At 47.9% G+C, this 19,712-nt stretch overlaps 1 protein-coding gene across 1 annotated transcript; it reads left to right on the top strand.

Moving 5' to 3' along the window:
• The first annotated feature begins 239 nt into the window (after nt 1–239).
• DMBT1 (deleted in malignant brain tumors 1) lies at nt 240–12,473 on the top strand. The gene is given in 12 exon segments (XM_080403073.1): nt 240–712; nt 806–888; nt 1,132–1,578; nt 1,705–2,441; nt 2,445–3,171; nt 3,433–4,035; nt 4,297–5,034; nt 5,452–5,753; nt 5,910–6,761; nt 6,765–7,491; nt 7,753–8,345; nt 8,502–12,473. Coding segments are annotated over 12 exon segments (7,128 nt in total). The 5' UTR covers nt 240–248; the 3' UTR covers nt 9,357–12,473.
• Nucleotides 12,474–19,712: the final 7,239 nt, after the last annotated feature.

The following is a 19,712-nucleotide window of genomic DNA, read 5'->3' as shown; positions in this document are numbered from 1 at the left end:
GCTTCACAGTATCCATTCCTCCAGGTGGGTCTCACTTTGTCATGGTTTTGCTGGCCACTGCCTCTGGCGGTACCACTTTGTGGCTCACAGGGTGGGATTTGGTCTTCTCCACGGCACAGCAGAGCCAGGGAATCACACAGAGTAGTTATGCTGAGGGCGGCCATCCTGGTGGCCTGAAACTCAGAGAGCACTGCCATTGTGGCAGCAAGAGAAGGTGCCCGTGTGATCAGGGGTCTCCCATGTTTTCCATGTCTCCTCCTTCCCAAGGTGTCTCCCTGAGCCTGGTGAACGGCAGGAACCGGTGTGAGGGGCGTGTAGAGATTTACCAGTATGGGAACCGGGGCACCGTCTGTGATGACAGCTGGGACCTGCAGGATGCCAACGTCGTGTGCAGGCAGCTGGGGTGCGGCTATGCTGTATCTGCACCATCAAGTGCCTACTTTGGACAAGGCACTGGCAACATCTACCTGGATGACGTGCACTGCACAGGGAATGAGTCGTCCCTCTTCGAGTGCAGGAACAATGGTTGGGGCATCCACAACTGTGGCCACGGTGAAGATGCTGGTGTGGTGTGCTCAGGTACCCTTGCTTGTCCTTCCTCAATAGCGGGACGCTTTCAAGAAGCAGCCCTTGCTGGCCACTGTTGGCTATGTGTTGGAGAGGTGCTCAAGGGCTTTGTTTTGCCTTGTTCCCACCATGGAAGACCACCCTGGTGAGACCCCCAGGCTCTGCATCATCTGTGTCACCGGGTGGTCCCAGCGTCCCCACTCTGGGAGAAAACGTGCCCTTATCCTTCATCCACAAGGTCCTCACTTGCTCCTTTCTCTTCCTCCCCTACAGATGCCACAAGGACGACCGCCCCCAGCTTCACAGTATCCATTCCTCCAGGTGGGTCTCACTTTGTCATGGTTTTGCTGGCCACTGCCTCTGGCGGTACCACTTTGTGGCTCACAGGGTGGGATTTGGTCTTCTCCACGGCACAGCAGAGCCAGGGAATCACACAGAGTAGTTATGCTGAGGGCGGCCGTCCTGGTGGCCTGAAACTCAGAGAGCACTGCCATTGTGGCAGCAAGAGAAGGTGCCCGCGTGATCAGGGGTCTCCCATGTTTTCCATGTCTCCTCCTTCCCAAGGTGTCTCCCTGAGCCTGGTGAACGGCAGGAACCGGTGTGAGGGGCGTGTAGAGATTTACCAGTATGGGAACCGGGGCACGGTCTGTGATGACAACTGGGACCTGCAGGATGCCGAGGTTGTGTGCAGGCAGCTGGGGTGCGGCTATGCTGTATCTGCACCATCAAGTGCCTACTTTGGACAAGGCACTGGCAACATCTACCTGGATGACGTGCACTGCACAGGGAATGAGTTGTCCCTCTTCGAGTGCAGGAACAATGGTTGGGGCATCCACAACTGTGGCCACAGTGAAGATGCTGGTGTGGTGTGCTCAGGTACCCTTGCTTGTCCTTCCTCAATAGCGGGACGCTTTCAAGAAGCAGCCCTTGCTGGCCACTGTTGGCTATGTGTTGGAGAGGTGCTCAAGGGCTTTGTTTTGCCTTGTTCCCACCATGGAAGACCACCCTGGTGAGACCCCCAGGCTCTGCATCATCTGTGTCACCGGGTGGTCCCAGCGTCCCCACTCTGGGAGAAAACGTGCCCTTATCCTTCATCCACAAGGTCCTCACTTGCTCCTTTCTCTTCCTCCCCTACAGATGCCACAGGGACGACCGCCCCCAGCTTCACAGTATCCATTCCTCCAGGTGGGTCTCACTTTGTCATGGTTTTGCTGGCCACTGCCTCTGGCGGTACCACTTTGTGGCTCACAGGGTGGGATTTGGTCTTCTCCACGGCACAGCAGAGCCAGGGAATCACACAGAGTAGTTATGCTGAGGGCGGCCATCCTGGTGGCCTGAAACTCAGAGAGCACTGCCATTGTGGCAGCAAGAGAAGGTGCCCGCGTGATCAGGGGTCTCCCATGTTTTCCATGTCTCCTCCTTCCCAAGGTGTCTCCCTGAGCCTGGTGAACGGCAGGAACCGGTGTGAGGGGCGTGTAGAGATTTACCAGTATGGGAACCGGGGCACCGTCTGTGATGACAGCTGGGACCTGCAGGATGCCAACGTCGTGTGCAGGCAGCTGGGGTGCGGCTATGCTGTATCTGCACCATCAAGTGCCTACTTTGGTCAAGGCACCGGCAACATCTACCTGGATGACGTGCACTGCACAGGGAATGAGTTGTCCCTCTTCGAGTGCAGGAACAATGGTTGGGGCATCCACAACTGTGGCCACGGTGAAGATGCTGGTGTGGTGTGCTCAGGTACCCTTGCTTGTCCTTCCTCAATAGCGGGACGCTTTCAAGAAGCAGCCCTTGCTGGCCACTGTTGGCTATGTGTTGGAGAGGTGCTCAAGGGCTTTGTTTTGCCTTGTTCCCACCATGGAAGACCACCCTGGTGAGACCCCCAGGCTCTGCATCATCTGTGTCACCGGGTGGTCCCAGCGTCCCCACTCTGGGAGAAAACGTGCCCTTATCCTTCATCCACAAGGTCCTCACTTGCTCCTTTCTCTTCCTCCCCTACAGATGCCACAGGGACGACCGCCCCCAGCTTCACAGTATCCATTCCTCCAGGTGGGTCTCACTTTGTCATGGTTTTGCTGGCCACTGCCTCTGGCGGTACCACTTTGTGGCTCACAGGGTGGGATTTGGTCTTCTCCACGGCACAGCAGAGCCAGGGAATCACACAGAGTAGTTATGCTGAGGGCGGCCATCCTGGTGGCCTGAAACTCAGAGAGCACTGCCATTGTGGCAGCAAGAGAAGGTGCCCGCGTGATCAGGGGTCTCCCATGTTTTCCATGTCTCCTCCTTCCCAAGGTGTCTCCCTGAGCCTGGTGAACGGCAGGAACCGGTGTGAGGGGCGTGTAGAGATTTACCAGTATGGGAACCGGGGCACCGTCTGTGATGACAGCTGGGACCTGCAGGATGCCAACGTCGTGTGCAGGCAGCTGGGGTGCGGCTATGCTGTATCTGCACCATCAAGTGCCTACTTTGGTCAAGGCACTGGCAACATCTACCTGGATGACGTGCACTGCACAGGGAATGAGTCGTCCCTCTTCCAGTGCAGGAACAATGGTTGGGGCATCCACAACTGTGGCCACAGTGAAGATGCTGGTGTGGTGTGCTCAGGTACCCTTGCTTGTCCTTCCTCAATAGCGGGACGCTTTCAAGAAGCAGCCCTTGCTGGCCACTGTTGGCTATGTGTTGGAGAGGTGCTCAAGGGCTTTGTTTTGCCTTGTTCCCACCATGGAAGACCACCCTGGTGAGACCCCCAGGCTCTGCATCATCTGTGTCACCGGGTGGTCCCAGCGTCCCCACTCTGGGAGAAAACGTGCCCTTATCCTTCATCCACAAGGTCCTCACTTGCTCCTTTCTCTTCCTCCCCTACAGATGCCACAGGGACGACCGCCCCCAGCTTCACAGTATCCATTCCTCCAGGTGGGTCTCACTTTGTCATGGTTTTGCTGGCCACTGCCTCTGGCGGTACCACTTTGTGGCTCACAGGGTGGGATTTGGTCTTCTCCACGGCACAGCAGAGCCAGGGAATCACACAGAGTAGTTATGCTGAGGGCGGCCGTCCTGGTGGCCTGAAACTCAGAGAGCACTGCCATTGTGGCAGCAAGAGAAGGTGCCCGCGTGATCAGGGGTCTCCCATGTTTTCCATGTCTCCTCCTTCCCAAGGTGTCTCCCTGAGCCTGGTGAACGGCAGCAATCGGTGTGAGGGGCGTGTAGAGATTTACCAGTATGGGAACCGGGGCACCGTCTGTGATGACAGCTGGGACCTGCAGGATGCCGAGGTTGTGTGCAGGCAGCTGGGGTGCGGCTATGCTGTATCTGCACCATCAAGTGCCTACTTTGGTCAAGGCACTGGCAACATCTACCTGGATGACGTGCACTGCACAGGGAATGAGTTGTCCCTCTTCGAGTGCAGGAACAGTGGTTGGGGCATCCACAACTGTGGCCACGGTGAAGATGCTGGTGTGGTGTGCTCAGGTACCCTTGCTTGTCCTTCCTCAATAGCGGGACGCTTTCAAGAAGCAGCCCTTGCTGGCCACTGTTGGCTATGTGTTGGAGAGGTGCTCAAGGGCTTTGTTTTGCCTTGTTCCCACCATGGAAGACCACCCTGGTGAGACCCCCAGGCTCTGCATCATCTGTGTCACCGGGTGGTCCCCGCGTCCCCACTCTGGGAGAAAACGTGCCCTTATCCTTCATCCACAAGGTCCTCACTTGCTCCTTTCTCTTCCTCCCCTACAGATGCCACAGGGACGACCGCCCCCAGCTTCACAGTATCCATTCCTCCAGGTGGGTCTCACTTTGTCATGGTTTTGCTGGCCACTGCCTCTGGCGGTACCACTTTGTGGCTCACAGGGTGGGATTTGGTCTTCTCCACGGCACAGCAGAGCCAGGGAATCACACAGAGTAGTTATGCTGAGGGCGGCCATCCTGGTGGCCTGAAACTCAGAGAGCACTGCCATTGTGGCAGCAAGAGAAGGTGCCCGTGTGATCAGGGGTCTCCCATGTTTTCCATGTCTCCTCCTTCCCAAGGTGTCTCCCTGAGCCTGGTGAACGGCAGGAACCGGTGTGAGGGGCGTGTAGAGATTTACCAGTATGGGAACCGGGGCACCGTCTGTGATGACAGCTGGGACCTGCAGGATGCCAACGTCGTGTGCAGGCAGCTGGGGTGCGGCTATGCTGTATCTGCACCATCAAGTGCCTACTTTGGACAAGGCACTGGCAACATCTACCTGGATGACGTGCACTGCACAGGGAATGAGTCGTCCCTCTTCGAGTGCAGGAACAATGGTTGGGGCATCCACAACTGTGGCCACGGTGAAGATGCTGGTGTGGTGTGCTCAGGTACCCTTGCTTGTCCTTCCTCAATAGCGGGACGCTTTCAAGAAGCAGCCCTTGCTGGCCACTGTTGGCTATGTGTTGGAGAGGTGCTCAAGGGCTTTGTTTTGCCTTGTTCCCACCATGGAAGACCACCCTGGTGAGACCCCCAGGCTCTGCATCATCTGTGTCACCGGGTGGTCCCAGCGTCCCCACTCTGGGAGAAAACGTGCCCTTATCCTTCATCCACAAGGTCCTCACTTGCTCCTTTCTCTTCCTCCCCTACAGATGCCACAAGGACGACCGCCCCCAGCTTCACAGTATCCATTCCTCCAGGTGGGTCTCACTTTGTCATGGTTTTGCTGGCCACTGCCTCTGGCGGTACCACTTTGTGGCTCACAGGGTGGGATTTGGTCTTCTCCACGGCACAGCAGAGCCAGGGAATCACACAGAGTAGTTATGCTGAGGGCGGCCGTCCTGGTGGCCTGAAACTCAGAGAGCACTGCCATTGTGGCAGCAAGAGAAGGTGCCCGCGTGATCAGGGGTCTCCCATGTTTTCCATGTCTCCTCCTTCCCAAGGTGTCTCCCTGAGCCTGGTGAACGGCAGGAACCGGTGTGAGGGGCGTGTAGAGATTTACCAGTATGGGAACCGGGGCACGGTCTGTGATGACAACTGGGACCTGCAGGATGCCGAGGTTGTGTGCAGGCAGCTGGGGTGCGGCTATGCTGTATCTGCACCATCAAGTGCCTACTTTGGTCAAGGCACTGGCAACATCTACCTGGATGACGTGCACTGCACAGGGAATGAGTTGTCCCTCTTCGAGTGCAGGAACAATGGTTGGGGCATCCACAACTGTGGCCACAGTGAAGATGCTGGTGTGGTGTGCTCAGGTACCCTTGCTTGTCCTTCCTCAATAGCGGGACGCTTTCAAGAAGCAGCCCTTGCTGGCCACTGTTGGCTATGTGTTGGAGAGGTGCTCAAGGGCTTTGTTTTGCCTTGTTCCCACCATGGAAGACCACCCTGGTGAGACCCCCAGGCTCTGCATCATCTGTGTCACCGGGTGGTCCCAGCGTCCCCACTCTGGGAGAAAACGTGCCCTTATCCTTCATCCACAAGGTCCTCACTTGCTCCTTTCTCTTCCTCCCCTACAGATGCCACAAGGACGACCGCCCCCAGCTTCACAGTATCCATTCCTCCAGGTGGGTCTCACTTTGTCATGGTTTTGCTGGCCACTGCCTCTGGCGGTACCACTTTGTGGCTCACAGGGTGGGATTTGGTCTTCTCCACGGCACAGCAGAGCCAGGGAATCACACAGAGTAGTTATGCTGAGGGCGGCCGTCCTGGTGGCCTGAAACTCAGAGAGCACTGCCATTGTGGCAGCAAGAGAAGGTGCCCGCGTGATCAGGGGTCTCCCATGTTTTCCATGTCTCCTCCTTCCCAAGGTGTCTCCCTGAGCCTGGTGAACGGCAGGAACCGGTGTGAGGGGCGTGTAGAGATTTACCAGTATGGGAACCGGGGCACCGTCTGTGATGACAGCTGGGACCTGCAGGATGCCGAGGTTGTGTGCAGGCAGCTGGGGTGCGGCTATGCTGTATCTGCACCATCAAGTGCCTACTTTGGTCAAGGCACCGGCAACATCTACCTGGATGACGTGCACTGCACAGGGAATGAGTTGTCCCTCTTCGAGTGCAGGAACAATGGTTGGGGCATCCACAACTGTGGCCACGGTGAAGATGCTGGTGTGGTGTGCTCAGGTACCCTTGCTTGTCCTTCCTCAATAGCGGGACGCTTTCAAGAAGCAGCCCTTGCTGGCCACTGTTGGCTATGTGTTGGAGAGGTGCTCAAGGGCTTTGTTTTGCCTTGTTCCCACCATGGAAGACCACCCTGGTGAGACCCCCAGGCTCTGCATCATCTGTGTCACCGGGTGGTCCCAGCGTCCCCACTCTGGGAGAAAACGTGCCCTTATCCTTCATCCACAAGGTCCTCACTTGCTCCTTTCTCTTCCTCCCCTACAGATGCCACAGGGACGACCGCCCCCAGCTTCACAGTATCCATTCCTCCAGGTGGGTCTCACTTTGTCATGGTTTTGCTGGCCACTGCCTCTGGCGGTACCACTTTGTGGCTCACAGGGTGGGATTTGGTCTTCTCCACGGCACAGCAGAGCCAGGGAATCACACAGAGTAGTTATGCTGAGGGCGGCCATCCTGGTGGCCTGAAACTCAGAGAGCACTGCCATTGTGGCAGCAAGAGAAGGTGCCCGCGTGATCAGGGGTCTCCCATGTTTTCCATGTCTCCTCCTTCCCAAGGTGTCTCCCTGAGCCTGGTGAACGGCAGGAACCGGTGTGAGGGGCGTGTAGAGATTTACCAGTATGGGAACCGGGGCACCGTCTGTGATGACAGCTGGGACCTGCAGGATGCCAACGTCGTGTGCAGGCAGCTGGGGTGCGGCTATGCTGTATCTGCACCATCAAGTGCCTACTTTGGTCAAGGCACTGGCAACATCTACCTGGATGACGTGCACTGCACAGGGAATGAGTCGTCCCTCTTCCAGTGCAGGAACAATGGTTGGGGCATCCACAACTGTGGCCACAGTGAAGATGCTGGTGTGGTGTGCTCAGGTACCCTTGCTTGTCCTTCCTCAATAGCGGGACGCTTTCAAGAAGCAGCCCTTGCTGGCCACTGTTGGCTATGTGTTGGAGAGGTGCTCAAGGGCTTTGTTTTGCCTTGTTCCCACCATGGAAGACCACCCTGGTGAGACCCCCAGGCTCTGCATCATCTGTGTCACCGGGTGGTCCCAGCGTCCCCACTCTGGGAGAAAACGTGCCCTTATCCTTCATCCACAAGGTCCTCACTTGCTCCTTTCTCTTCCTCCCCTACAGATGCCACAGGGACGACCGCCCCCAGCTTCACAGTATCCATTCCTCCAGGTGGGTCTCACTTTGTCATGGTTTTGCTGGCCACTGCCTCTGGCGGTACCACTTTGTGGCTCACAGGGTGGGATTTGGTCTTCTCCACGGCACAGCAGAGCCAGGGAATCACACAGAGTAGTTATGCTGAGGGCGGCCGTCCTGGTGGCCTGAAACTCAGAGAGCACTGCCATTGTGGCAGCAAGAGAAGGTGCCCGCGTGATCAGGGGTCTCCCATGTTTTCCATGTCTCCTCCTTCCCAAGGTGTCTCCCTGAGCCTGGTGAACGGCAGCAATCGGTGTGAGGGGCGTGTAGAGATTTACCAGTATGGGAACCGGGGCACCGTCTGTGATGACAGCTGGGACCTGCAGGATGCCGAGGTTGTGTGCAGGCAGCTGGGGTGCGGCTATGCTGTATCTGCACCATCAAGTGCCTACTTTGGTCAAGGCACTGGCAACATCTACCTGGATGACGTGCACTGCACAGGGAATGAGTTGTCCCTCTTCGAGTGCAGGAACAATGGTTGGGGCATCCACAGCTGTGGCCACGGTGAAGATGCTGGTGTGGTGTGCTCAGGTACCCTTGCTTGTCCTTCCTCAATAGCGGGACGCTTTCAAGAAGCAGCCCTTGCTGGCCACTGTTGGCTATGTGTTGGAGAGGTGCTCAAGGGCTTTGTTTTGCCTTGTTCCCACCATGGAAGACCACCCTGGTGAGACCCCCAGGCTCTGCATCATCTGTGTCACCGGGTGGTCCCAGCGTCCCCACTCTGGGAGAAAACGTGCCCTTATCCTTCATCCACAAGGTCCTCACTTGCTCCTTTCTCTTCCTCCCCTACAGATGCCACAGGGACGACCGCCCCCAGCTTCACAGTATCCATTCCTCCAGGTGGGTCTCACTTTGTCATGGTTTTGCTGGCCACTGCCTCTGGCGGTACCACTTTGTGGCTCACAGGGTGGGATTTGGTCTTCTCCACGGCACAGCAGAGCCAGGGAATCACACAGAGTAGTTATGCTGAGGGCGGCCATCCTGGTGGCCTGAAACTCAGAGAGCACTGCCATTGTGGCAGCAAGAGAAGGTGCCCGCGTGATCAGGGGTCTCCCATGTTTTCCATGTCTCCTCCTTCCCAAGGTGTCTCCCTGAGCCTGGTGAACGGCAGGAACCGGTGTGAGGGGCGTGTAGAGATTTACCAGTATGGGAACCGGGGCACCGTCTGTGATGACAGCTGGGACCTGCAGGATGCCAACGTCGTGTGCAGGCAGCTGGGGTGCGGCTATGCTGTATCTGCACCATCAAGTGCCTACTTTGGTCAAGGCACTGGCAACATCTACCTGGATGACGTGCACTGCACAGGGAATGAGTCGTCCCTCTTCGAGTGCAGGAACAATGGTTGGGGCATCCACAACTGTGGCCACAGTGAAGATGCTGGTGTGGTGTGCTCAGGTACCCTTGCTTGTCCTTCCTCAATAGCGGGACGCTTTCAAGAAGCAGCCCTTGCTGGCCACTGTTGGCTATGTGTTGGAGAGGTGCTCAAGGGCTTTGTTTTGCCTTGTTCCCACCATGGAAGACCACCCTGGTGAGACCCCCAGGCTCTGCATCATCTGTGTCACCGGGTGGTCCCAGCGTCCCCACTCTGGGAGAAAACGTGCCCTTATCCTTCATCCACAAGGTCCTCACTTGCTCCTTTCTCTTCCTCCCCTACAGATGCCATGGCCATGACAAATGTTTCGAGTCCACCGTTTACTACTCCAGGTGTGTCGGCTTTTTTCTTCTGTCCAGTGTATTAATTTTGATGTGTTTTTTTTATACATTGATATAGTTTAGTTTTTCAAGTTTTACATTGTAATTTTTTTTGAAAAATTATTTTTACATTTCAAATCCTTCATACTGGTCTCCTTTTTCTATGTGATTCTATTGCTTGGCCTGATTTCACTGAATTCATTTTTTGGGAAATCTTTTCTTTATTTTCTAGTTTCAATGTTATTAAGTAGGAGCTTCTGCTTTTTCTCATAGATACGTATTTTTTAAGCCTACCAAATGTAAAAGGACAGGGTAGAGTCACCGTTCTCTGGAGGTCATCAGTCTTGTACCCTGAATGAGAAGAGCACATTATTTCAGTTTCTCTGGAGATTTAACTTGCTGTTGCTTTTGCTTAGATACATAAAATGTATTTTTCGTTTTATGAGGGGTAAATCTAAATTATTAAGTATTGTATCTTATGTTTTTTGTTTGTTTGTTTGTTTTTTGTTTTAGCTAAAAAATATATTTGTGGTGGCTTGCTTTTTAATTCCTCCGGAACCATCCAGAGTCCTTCTTATCCTTTGAATTATCCAGATAATGCTGAGTGTTTATGGCAGATACAAGTGACAAATAATTTCCGTGTTATGCTCACATTTATAAGCATTCAGTAAGTAAGCCACTTCTTTCTTGGGCAATAAATGGGTCCCAAATCTCAACTACAACCACAGCTCCCAAGCACATTTCCCATGCTTTTATATGAAGTATAAATATTACGTGGGAGTTGTGTGAGTGCAGTATCTTAGTTTATTGTTTGTTCATCACTTAAAAAGCAGAGTTTACATCATGCATTTTATTATATATTCACATTTCTTCCTCAGGTTGCAAGGTGGATGCCAGAATGACTATATTGAGATCTATGATGGGCCTCCCAAAACATCTCCTCTGCTTGGAAAAATTTGTTCTAGTTCTTATCTCACGTACACATCATCCTCAAATTTTTTGACTGTCAGATTTCACAGTGACTCTGGATATTCCAGTAGAGGGTTTCGTGCTGAGTATCAGTCCTTTCCAGCAGACCAGAGCACCAGTGAGTTTCTGTTCTGTTTGTAATGTTTTCTTTGGTAAGGATCTTTAATACCCTGATTATAGTTGCTAAATAAGGATTTGTTGATGTTGTTGAAGAAATCCCACATAGATAACATTCCTACTTGGATTTCATGACTGGTTACTGCTGGATCACTTTCAGACAAAAAAAAATTATTTTATTTAAAAAAAAATCTTCAAGTATCAAATTGTCTTTACATGTTTTCTATGATGGCCAGTCTAAATTCATATTTCTTCTTATCATGTCATTATTCATATATCTTTTTTCTACCTTTGTGAACATATTTTCATGGATATATTGGTTAGAAAGGACCTTTGGAGGCTTCCTAGTCAAACTATTCAAAGCAGAGCTATGCCAACAGCGGTTCAGGTACATTATGAATTTATATATGAGTCTCTAGAAACATTCAGGAGATGAAATCTTCAAAGCCACTTCTCTGGATGTCCTGTTGCACTTCTGTCCTGCAGTCCCAGTGGGAAAGTTTATCTAACGTGCACTCACAGCCATGCCAGGCACAAACGATGGCCATCACATTTGGGTCTGTTGTCTTTGTAACTGCCTTTCAAGAGGCTTTGCATTGCCAGTTGGTCTGCATTATCAAATATCTCTCTCTACCAAAAGCCAAAATCTCCCTGGGATCATTTTTTTTTTTTTTTTTTATGTCATGGATTCAGTGAAATGTCGTGGAGGTGGTTTCAGGATCCTCTCCCACCCAAACAGTGTTTCTGCAAGCCAATGGGAACATTTAGCTCTACACCTTCCACAAGAGCTTTTGAATTCTTATTCATAAAACCTTCCACTTAGCATCTTCATGTGAGTGGTGATACTGGCCCAAGGTCTCAGCAGCAGCCTATTGTAAGCTACTTATTTTTGTCAGGAGACTAACTGAAGGTCAGCTGAAGTTTGTCAGACACCATTGCTTATTCATATTAAGGTCTAAGGTATAAAAATAAGTGGTTTGGCTTATGAATTCTCTCCCCTAAATGACAGAATTTATTGTATTTGCTGAAGTCATAACATGCAGGCATTATCAAGTACCTGAAATCACTGATAATTAATATTTTATTCCCTAGCCCTTGTGTGCTTGCCAACTTCCATGCACGCAGTTATAGACAGACGCTATCTCCAGTCACGTGGCTACTCAGTGTGGAACGCCAGCTTGTCAGACTCTTATTGTAGACCAACAATTACATCAACTGAAGTTATATTCAACATTCCATACAACGGCTGTGGTACACAAAGACAGGTTGGTATCAACATATTTTAGGAGAGATGTCCAAGTCTGGGCATAGAAATTTAATAGATATTTGGAAAACTGTCATGAATCACAAAGGGTGTTGTGGCCCACAGGTATTCAAAACACAGAAAAGAAGCATGTGTTCCTGGAGGTTGTCCTTCCCAGGGTTTAAGTAATCCCTGTATTTATTTCAGAGTGACGTTCTAGAGAACAAAGTATAGGAGAGAGTTAAGCAAACAATCCCATCCAGGATGCTTGGGTTTGTATGTATGACATTGAGTATGCCATGTTCTTACTGACTAATACTAGGACCTGGCACATATAGAGAAGGTCATGGTACTCACTGTGGACATGACTATATGTGGTAATTTTGTACTTATCTAATGTGTCAAACAGGGCAACAATGAAACAATCACCTACTCCAATGTGATAACAGTGCCTGCTTCTGGTTACATCATCAAAAGGCAAAGGGACCTTCACTTGCACACCAAATGCAAAATGCTTCAGGACACCTGGGTGCAAGTAATGTACGATGCCAATGATGTCATTAACGTTGATGAAACCCAGTATGGCAGATACGACATGAACTTGAAATTCTACAATTCCTCATCTTTCCTGTGGCCAGTGCATGACTTTCCCTACTATGTTGACCTGACTCAGAGTTTGTTCCTTCAAGCTTCTCTTCACAGCTCTGACCCAAATCTTGTGGTGTTTGTGGACACATGTGTGGCATCACCTGATCCTAACAATTTTAGAACACTGGCCTATATATTGATCAGAAATGGGTAAGAACTTTCTAAAGAATCACTTTAAAAGTAGCTGTATGCATAATTCTGAAAGAGCTTAATTTATGAAAGAATTGCTCTAGGGCTGGTATACGGTGCTTGCAATTCTTAATATAAATATACTTCTAAGAAAGACCTCTTGGCAAAGCCTGAATAAAATATAATATGACAAAGAAATGCCATTCAGAAGTTTGCAGGCAAGCACTAAGACTTTACTCAAGGAGGTAGTGTAGAAAATGAGGTCTGAATTTGTTTCTTGAAACATAGAGATGTCAATAGCTTTATGGTTCCATACATCAAAATAAAAAAAGAAAAAGAAGAGAAACCCTTAGTTTTTTCTTGCTATTCTAGAAACCTAAAACATTTTGCTTGATTTGATACAAGATGTGCCTTTGATTTGAAATGGGAAAGTTGTGGACTCTTGTAAAGAATGCAAAACTGATGGAGCTGGAAGCATAAAAGTGTGGCTCTCACTGTGCCATTTTGTTCCAGGAATGAAAGGCTTGTGCTAGTTTGTTTCCCTTCTGTGCTTGGTGGCATGTGAATTTTTCTGCCTGCTAGGAGGGTGTTCACATCAGTAACCTTAGCAGGGTAGTAACCCGCTGAGAAGCTGCAAGTTAGGCTTGTGATTCCAGTTAATTTTTATTCATGTGACATGGAGCTGTGCCAAAAGCAAATGTATTTACTGAATCTGAAATCAGTAATACCTATATGTAAATATAAAGTGTGTTGGGATATCACTGCGCTATAAAATAAAATAGGAATGAGAAGGATTTAAAATCCTTGGTGTATTTATTAGGGAAATGAGCACGGATATAATTAAGGGCAACTCTGACATATCCTGGAGTAACAATTCTGGGTTGATTATTGTGATCTTTTTTCATGGTGGTTAAATTAAACCAGATGGACTAGGATCTAAGTTAGGTAACTTCTAAGGCTAGTAATTGACAGTAAGTGAAACTCATTGACAGAAAAGTTAAGCTAGCAACTTGTTCTGCGAAAAACCTGGAGATTTCTGTCAGGTGTCACGATTCAAGCAAGGTACTCTACCAACACTGAAGGACTAGAAAGCATGTTTCTTTCCCCAAAAAGTTGTGTATTAGAAGTAATTTTGTTCTTCCAGAATAGAAAGGGGCACTTTCTGCAGCGATCTGCTGGGACCTATTTGGAAATAGGCAATCCTGTTTGCAAATGCAAATCAGGTCTTCACCACTAGTTATTTTTCAGCTACTCATGTTTGCAGAAACTTTGATGAGCTACAAAATTTCTGTGCTGTATATATTATTGTGGTAATCACTGCCACTGTTACTTTTTTTTGTTTCTTAATTTCCCTTCTTGCTAAGAATACTTGGGTTTTTAATCCTGTTGAGTTCTCTTACACCATTACCTTCTGGTTTTATATTTAAAGTTGAAACATACTGCACAGAGATAGTAAAATAGTGTTTGTATTCCCAATAGCTAATCTGTTAATTTTATATCTTTCCAGGTGTGTTAAGGATCCTACCTACTCCTCTTACTATTCACCATACCGCAATGTTGCTCGGTTTGCATTTAATGCTTTTTCATTCTTTAATCGACACTCATCAGTTTACCTGCAGTGTGAGCTGGTGGTGTGCCGGTACCATGACTACTCTTCCCGCTGCTACCAGGGCTGTGTTAGTAGGTTCAAGAGGAATGTAGGCTCTTCCCATGAAAAAATGAATGTTGTTCTTGGACCTATCCAACTTCGGGAAGCTGACACTGGAAAAAGGACTGCTGGTAAGTTTAAAAAACTTAAATGACATAAAACTCTGTAGATTACTGTATGTTTGTGCGTCGGTTCGAACTTGAAATCCAGCTCTGGACAAACCTTTGCTGATTTATTCACAACTCTGCTATAATTCTTAGGGGAATTTTTTTTTTATAAGGTTTACCAGCTATTTCCTTTCTGTCATAGTGTAGATCCATTATTTGTCCTGCACATGTCAAATGGCAACTGATTTGGTTCTGTGGGAAGAAGGATGAGATGTAACTCATATCCCTGCAGGATTTATATTAATTTTTCAAAGCTCTCTGTGCCTGATGGACATGTCTCTTATTTATTAGAAACCAATCTGTAGGTCCTCTTGGAAATATTGTCTCCCACTGTCCTGTAGCTGCTGTTTCCACTATCAAAAACCAGCATCTTATGGTCTTAGAGTGTAATCATTACAAACTCTTAGTTGCTCTTCAATTTCCTACCATAATCTTTACTTGTTTGGCATGGCCACAGAATCATTTGTGAAACAATGCACAATAAAACAATTTGGTTTCTGATCAGATCCAGATTGCAACTTTTTAAATTCAAGTTCTCTTTGCCTCATTACCTTTGAGATTAACTAGCTCAGGAAAAAAAGTAATTAACACACACACCCCCCTCTCTCTCTCTTTTTTTTTTTTTTTTTTTTTTTTTTTTCACAAAGCTGGCTTCTGACATCCAGGAGAAAGGGGAGTCTCAGAGCTCAGTGCCTGCTGCCAGCTCCCACGTTTCTTTGGTTGTAACCACTGTGGTGCTTTTAGCTGCTGTTCTCATGGTGGGAGCATTTCTTTTGAAGTGTAAACTGAAGAACCCATACCATACCAGATAATGTGAAAGGAAACCCAAGACTTGCAGCCGGAAAGATGTTTTCACCCGCCACCTACTGCATTCATTAATGTTGCAATCTGCATAGAGAGTAACTCTTACTTGACTATTCCATCATCCAGATCTTTTATCTTTTTTGAAAAATGTACTATATCAAGATAACACCTGGTGTTACCATGAACTGAATTTATAAAGGAGCTTGGCTTTGAAATCCTCAAGTCCAAATACACTTGAGATCTAAAGAAATGTTGATTCTTCCATCTTGGCATCCAAATAAGTGGCCATCTTCAATGCTGGATATTTCAGAGCATCTCTGTTGAGCTCCTGGTTGAGTGTCCGTCTAAGAAGACTGATTTGGGTGACCTGAGAAAGAACTAACTTATTTTGCCATTGCTGATATGCAGATAAAACACCTGTGTAGCACCGTGAGGTAGTCTGGAAAATAGTCCAAGAAAAATGTTTCTTTGCAGTAAAAATATCTCAGTAATGAGTCATAGCCAAAAATGCACAGAGGCTGTACATAAGGAATTGCTCCTGTACAGCATTCCTTGTTTTTGGGGGTACGGATCTTCACAATTACATTTTCCTCTGAGAAAATGCAGGCCATTTATAAGATTCTGTATAAAGGATGAATATAATCAAATCTTATTTTAAATGGGTAATTAAAAAATGCAGGAAAGAAAACATCTTTTGAGCACTACTTTTTTTTGTGTACTTGCACACATACAACCCAAGTGTCCGAACTCCCAGCTACCGCATTATCAGGTTGGAGAAGGTGGCTTCTGACAAAGTGGCTTTGCCAAGTGATGATTTCTGCTCTTGTTCTTACGCATTTCTACACCTTTAATGGGGGCAGGAGGGAGAGAATGTACGTAAGTTGTCATAAGGAAGCGTGACTTGTCTCTTGTCTCCATGCGAAAAGAAAATAAAAACAATAAAAAAGGAAGAACCTGTTTGGAAGAAACTACATATTACAGGTGGAAAGGTCATTGGTATTTGATTGAGAAATTATCTTCTTTAGACTTTTCTGTTTTCTTGCCAGCTATGAAAGAGGAAAGTTTTTTGGGAACAGTATAATGTACTATGCGTGAGGTGAGTCAGAGACAAAGTAGTGACGTGTAAGGAAGGTGAGATGTACTCTAGGGTGACATCTTGACCTGACGAGGAGGATGTGGACAGCTCTGACAGGAATCATCATTACTTCCTGTGCCATTTCTTCCTTCAAGCTGCCTTTTCCTGGTGACTCCAGGCAGGCCTTTCATTACTTCTCCATGCTGTGGAGAAGTCACCATACAAGGAGGGATTAACATTGCCCACAGAAAGACAAAATGAATTTTGTTGTCTACACATGATGTCATGGATGAGTGATTTAGGGTTGCTCCAAGAATCATCATCAAAGTTATTAGCAAAAAGAGTTTTAATATTAATTTGTAGATGTGCAATTTAACAAAGTTTGATGGCAAGGTTCACTCTACCACTTACTACATGGATGAAACATACAAAGGAAAATCAAGTTAGAATTGAGCTAGGAAGATTTATGTAGAGACCAGAGAAGCAAAGGGTAAGGGACACGCTCCCATTGAGTCACAAGGTTCAAAGTGGACCAACTCCTTTGCTTTCTAAACTCCTGATGGAGCTTAGGTGCGTCTAGGTCCAATCTTAGTCTCAGAATTGGACAATGCTTTATGTCTAAAGGAATTAGCTACATGGATTTCATTAGTAGCAATTTAGCATACTATCAGCTACTTACCAAGGATCTGTTTCAAATAAGGGATCTCTCCACCTTGGGTAGGGAAGAATCTCCTGGCCTCAGGTAAGGAATCTCAAACCTTAAGAGGCGTCATAGTTCAAGGAGAGAGTCACTGGTGTGCAGTCCAGTTGTAATTTAGAGAAAGCTCAATCTGGACTCATCCAAAAATCTGTCATTGATAAAAAGGTCTCTCTGCCTCAAGGAGCAGCTTTGAGGGGTGTCCCATCTCAAGGGGACATCACCACTATGTGGCCATGCTGCCTAGCAGGGAGAGCCCAAAGAAGGCTCACAGGCTGTCATATTTACGGGATGAAGTGGTTGGCTCATAGTCAAATTGCAGACACTGGGGAGGTATGCATGAAACCCCTTGTACCCACAACTTGCTCTGTTCCTTGGTAAATGAGTCTTGGAAAAGCCACCCACTGTTCATGTGTTAATTGTACGATCTGTGTTCCAAGCCCATATGCATCAACGCTCGCTAGGTCGCTCTGCTCCTTCATGGGTTTTCTAAAGGGGCTCTTGGCCCACCTATGGCTCAGGCCTTTACCTCCTTTGGAGACTGTAACAAACTACTGCTAGTTTGGTTAGGGGGCTGAATGCATCTGTCACACATGAGTAACGAGGAACATGAGGAACATGAGTAGAGTCCTCCCCTCTTCTCTGCCTACAGACACCTTGAAGGGCAAAGCAACCCAGGAGGCTGACCTGCCTTTCCTCTAGTTGTGTTGACCAGAGATTGTCCAGGCTTGAAGGAATCCACTGACCTGCTCAGCACAGTGAAGACTTTCCTGGACCTGGGTTTTCCTGCCTCTCTAGAAGAGGACCTTCCCCTCTGCTCTGCCCAGACCTTCTGTTTTCTCTCCTGCCCCTGCTGCTGCTGTGATCTTGCTGCTGCAGTGTTGCTACCCCACCGTTTTTCAGGGCATAGCTTGATGGTACTTTTTCTACTTCTCCTAGTCTCTGAATATTATTGTGATCAGACAAGCAGAAAGATCCTAGACCTAGGATGTTGGTACTTGAATCTGCAATGTGTCTGTGCTGCTGAAAGCTGAGTCTTCCCGTACTATGTCTGTGCCATGGGTCCCAGATGGAGACATACCAAGGTTGTATCAGAATGCAAGGCAGAAGTACCAAGTTCAGTGGTTTCCATATTAAATGTTGCTGTAGAAAACACTGCTAAACTGTTCAAGTAGTTGGTGTCTCAGACTCATCCTCCTTATTTCCTGCCATCTTCCTTGATCCACAAGTATTCTAGAAATGCAGGATTCAAGAGAACTGGATTTGATGATGAGGAAAGGGTTGTGTTCTAAAGTACATGTCCCTGGTGAGTGATTTTTCTGCCAAGAACCTTCCTTCCCACCTCCTGCCTCACCACATTCAGGAAATCTTTTACTGGCATATCCAGTGGATTTGACTCTCAACAGCAGACAGTTCTGATCCACTTGCATCCTCACCACTGAACAAACGCAAATCAATTTGCAATGACATGGTTCACATAAGACAGGCGACAGCCCCCAGGAGACCATCAGGGAACCAAATAAATAAGACTAAGCTACCACATTGCACCATAATGCATGGATTCAAACTATCATGCCTTTGTGAAGAAGTCTTGGATACCTTTATTCCTATGTAGGTACTTTCTTGTAGTCATGGCTAAAAGCTGATTAATCTTCTTTGTCCTTTCAATCGTTTTGGTTGGATGTCACAAAAGCCAGTATGTCTGGAGAAGTCTCCTAACAATAGTCAGCAGAAGAGAAAGTGTTTTAAAAGCTTGGTGGAGCTTCTTTCACAGAGCAATGTGCTGAGAAACACTTCAAGTTGCCTGAAGAGATCCTAGAGAACAAAAACGTGTTACTGCAAAAGACTTACCTAGCCAATGGGTAGGATGACATGTCCTGTATGGTATTTTCATTAATTAATTAATTCAAATTAATTGGAGCACAACATTTCTCTAGTCCTGTTGTGCAGAGATTGTCTGGTAATCAAGATCACTGGAAACACCTAGGTTTTTGAAGTCTGTTGTAAAGAATTAATTAGTGAAGAAAGGAGTGAATAATTAATCAGTCAGTGTTATTCACTTACTTGGACAGTTTGACTTGTGTGGTTTTTCACTTGAACCACCTGGAAATCACTTTCACGTTCCCCTTCCTCCCCACCTTTTTCAATTATTACAAGAGTTTGGAGAAGAATTGCTATCCACCGCTTACTCTTGCTTCATTGATTGCAGTGTTTGACTGGTCAGTCAAATATACTGATTTTTTTCTGCTTCTTGCCAAGTTGTCAAAACCAGAAGAATATGAAGAGTGAATACCAGGTGTTGTATACATTTCCTCATTCGTGCGTGAATGCAGTTGTTTGTATAAAGAAGAAACATATTTACCCTTCTCAGCGTTCACTTTCAAGGCTTCCAACATGATCTTTGGCATCTTGTGTTTTGCACTTCCTTCTTCCCTTCCAATAATGCTGGCCTCTGTGGACAGACCTTCTAAGTCATTCTCTTTTTCTCTTGGGCTCCTGGACTTTAGTCTTTACCCTTGATGACTGCCTCTGGAGACAATAAATCCATATACAGCAACAATTGTGCCACAAATTTTAACTCCTGATAATGCCATCCAAGACACGATGGCTGCTTAGAGGTAGGAATCAGATGAAGAGCAATATTCTGTCTCTTCAATGTTAGAATGGTTGCCAGCTTTTTCTCATTAAATGGTTAAAAC

This window comes from Falco punctatus (assembly GCF_963210335.1).
Source record: "Falco punctatus genome assembly, chromosome: 9".
NCBI classification, from domain to species: domain Eukaryota; kingdom Metazoa; phylum Chordata; class Aves; order Falconiformes; family Falconidae; genus Falco; species Falco punctatus.
This window is presented reverse-complemented; position numbering and strand designations above follow the sequence as displayed.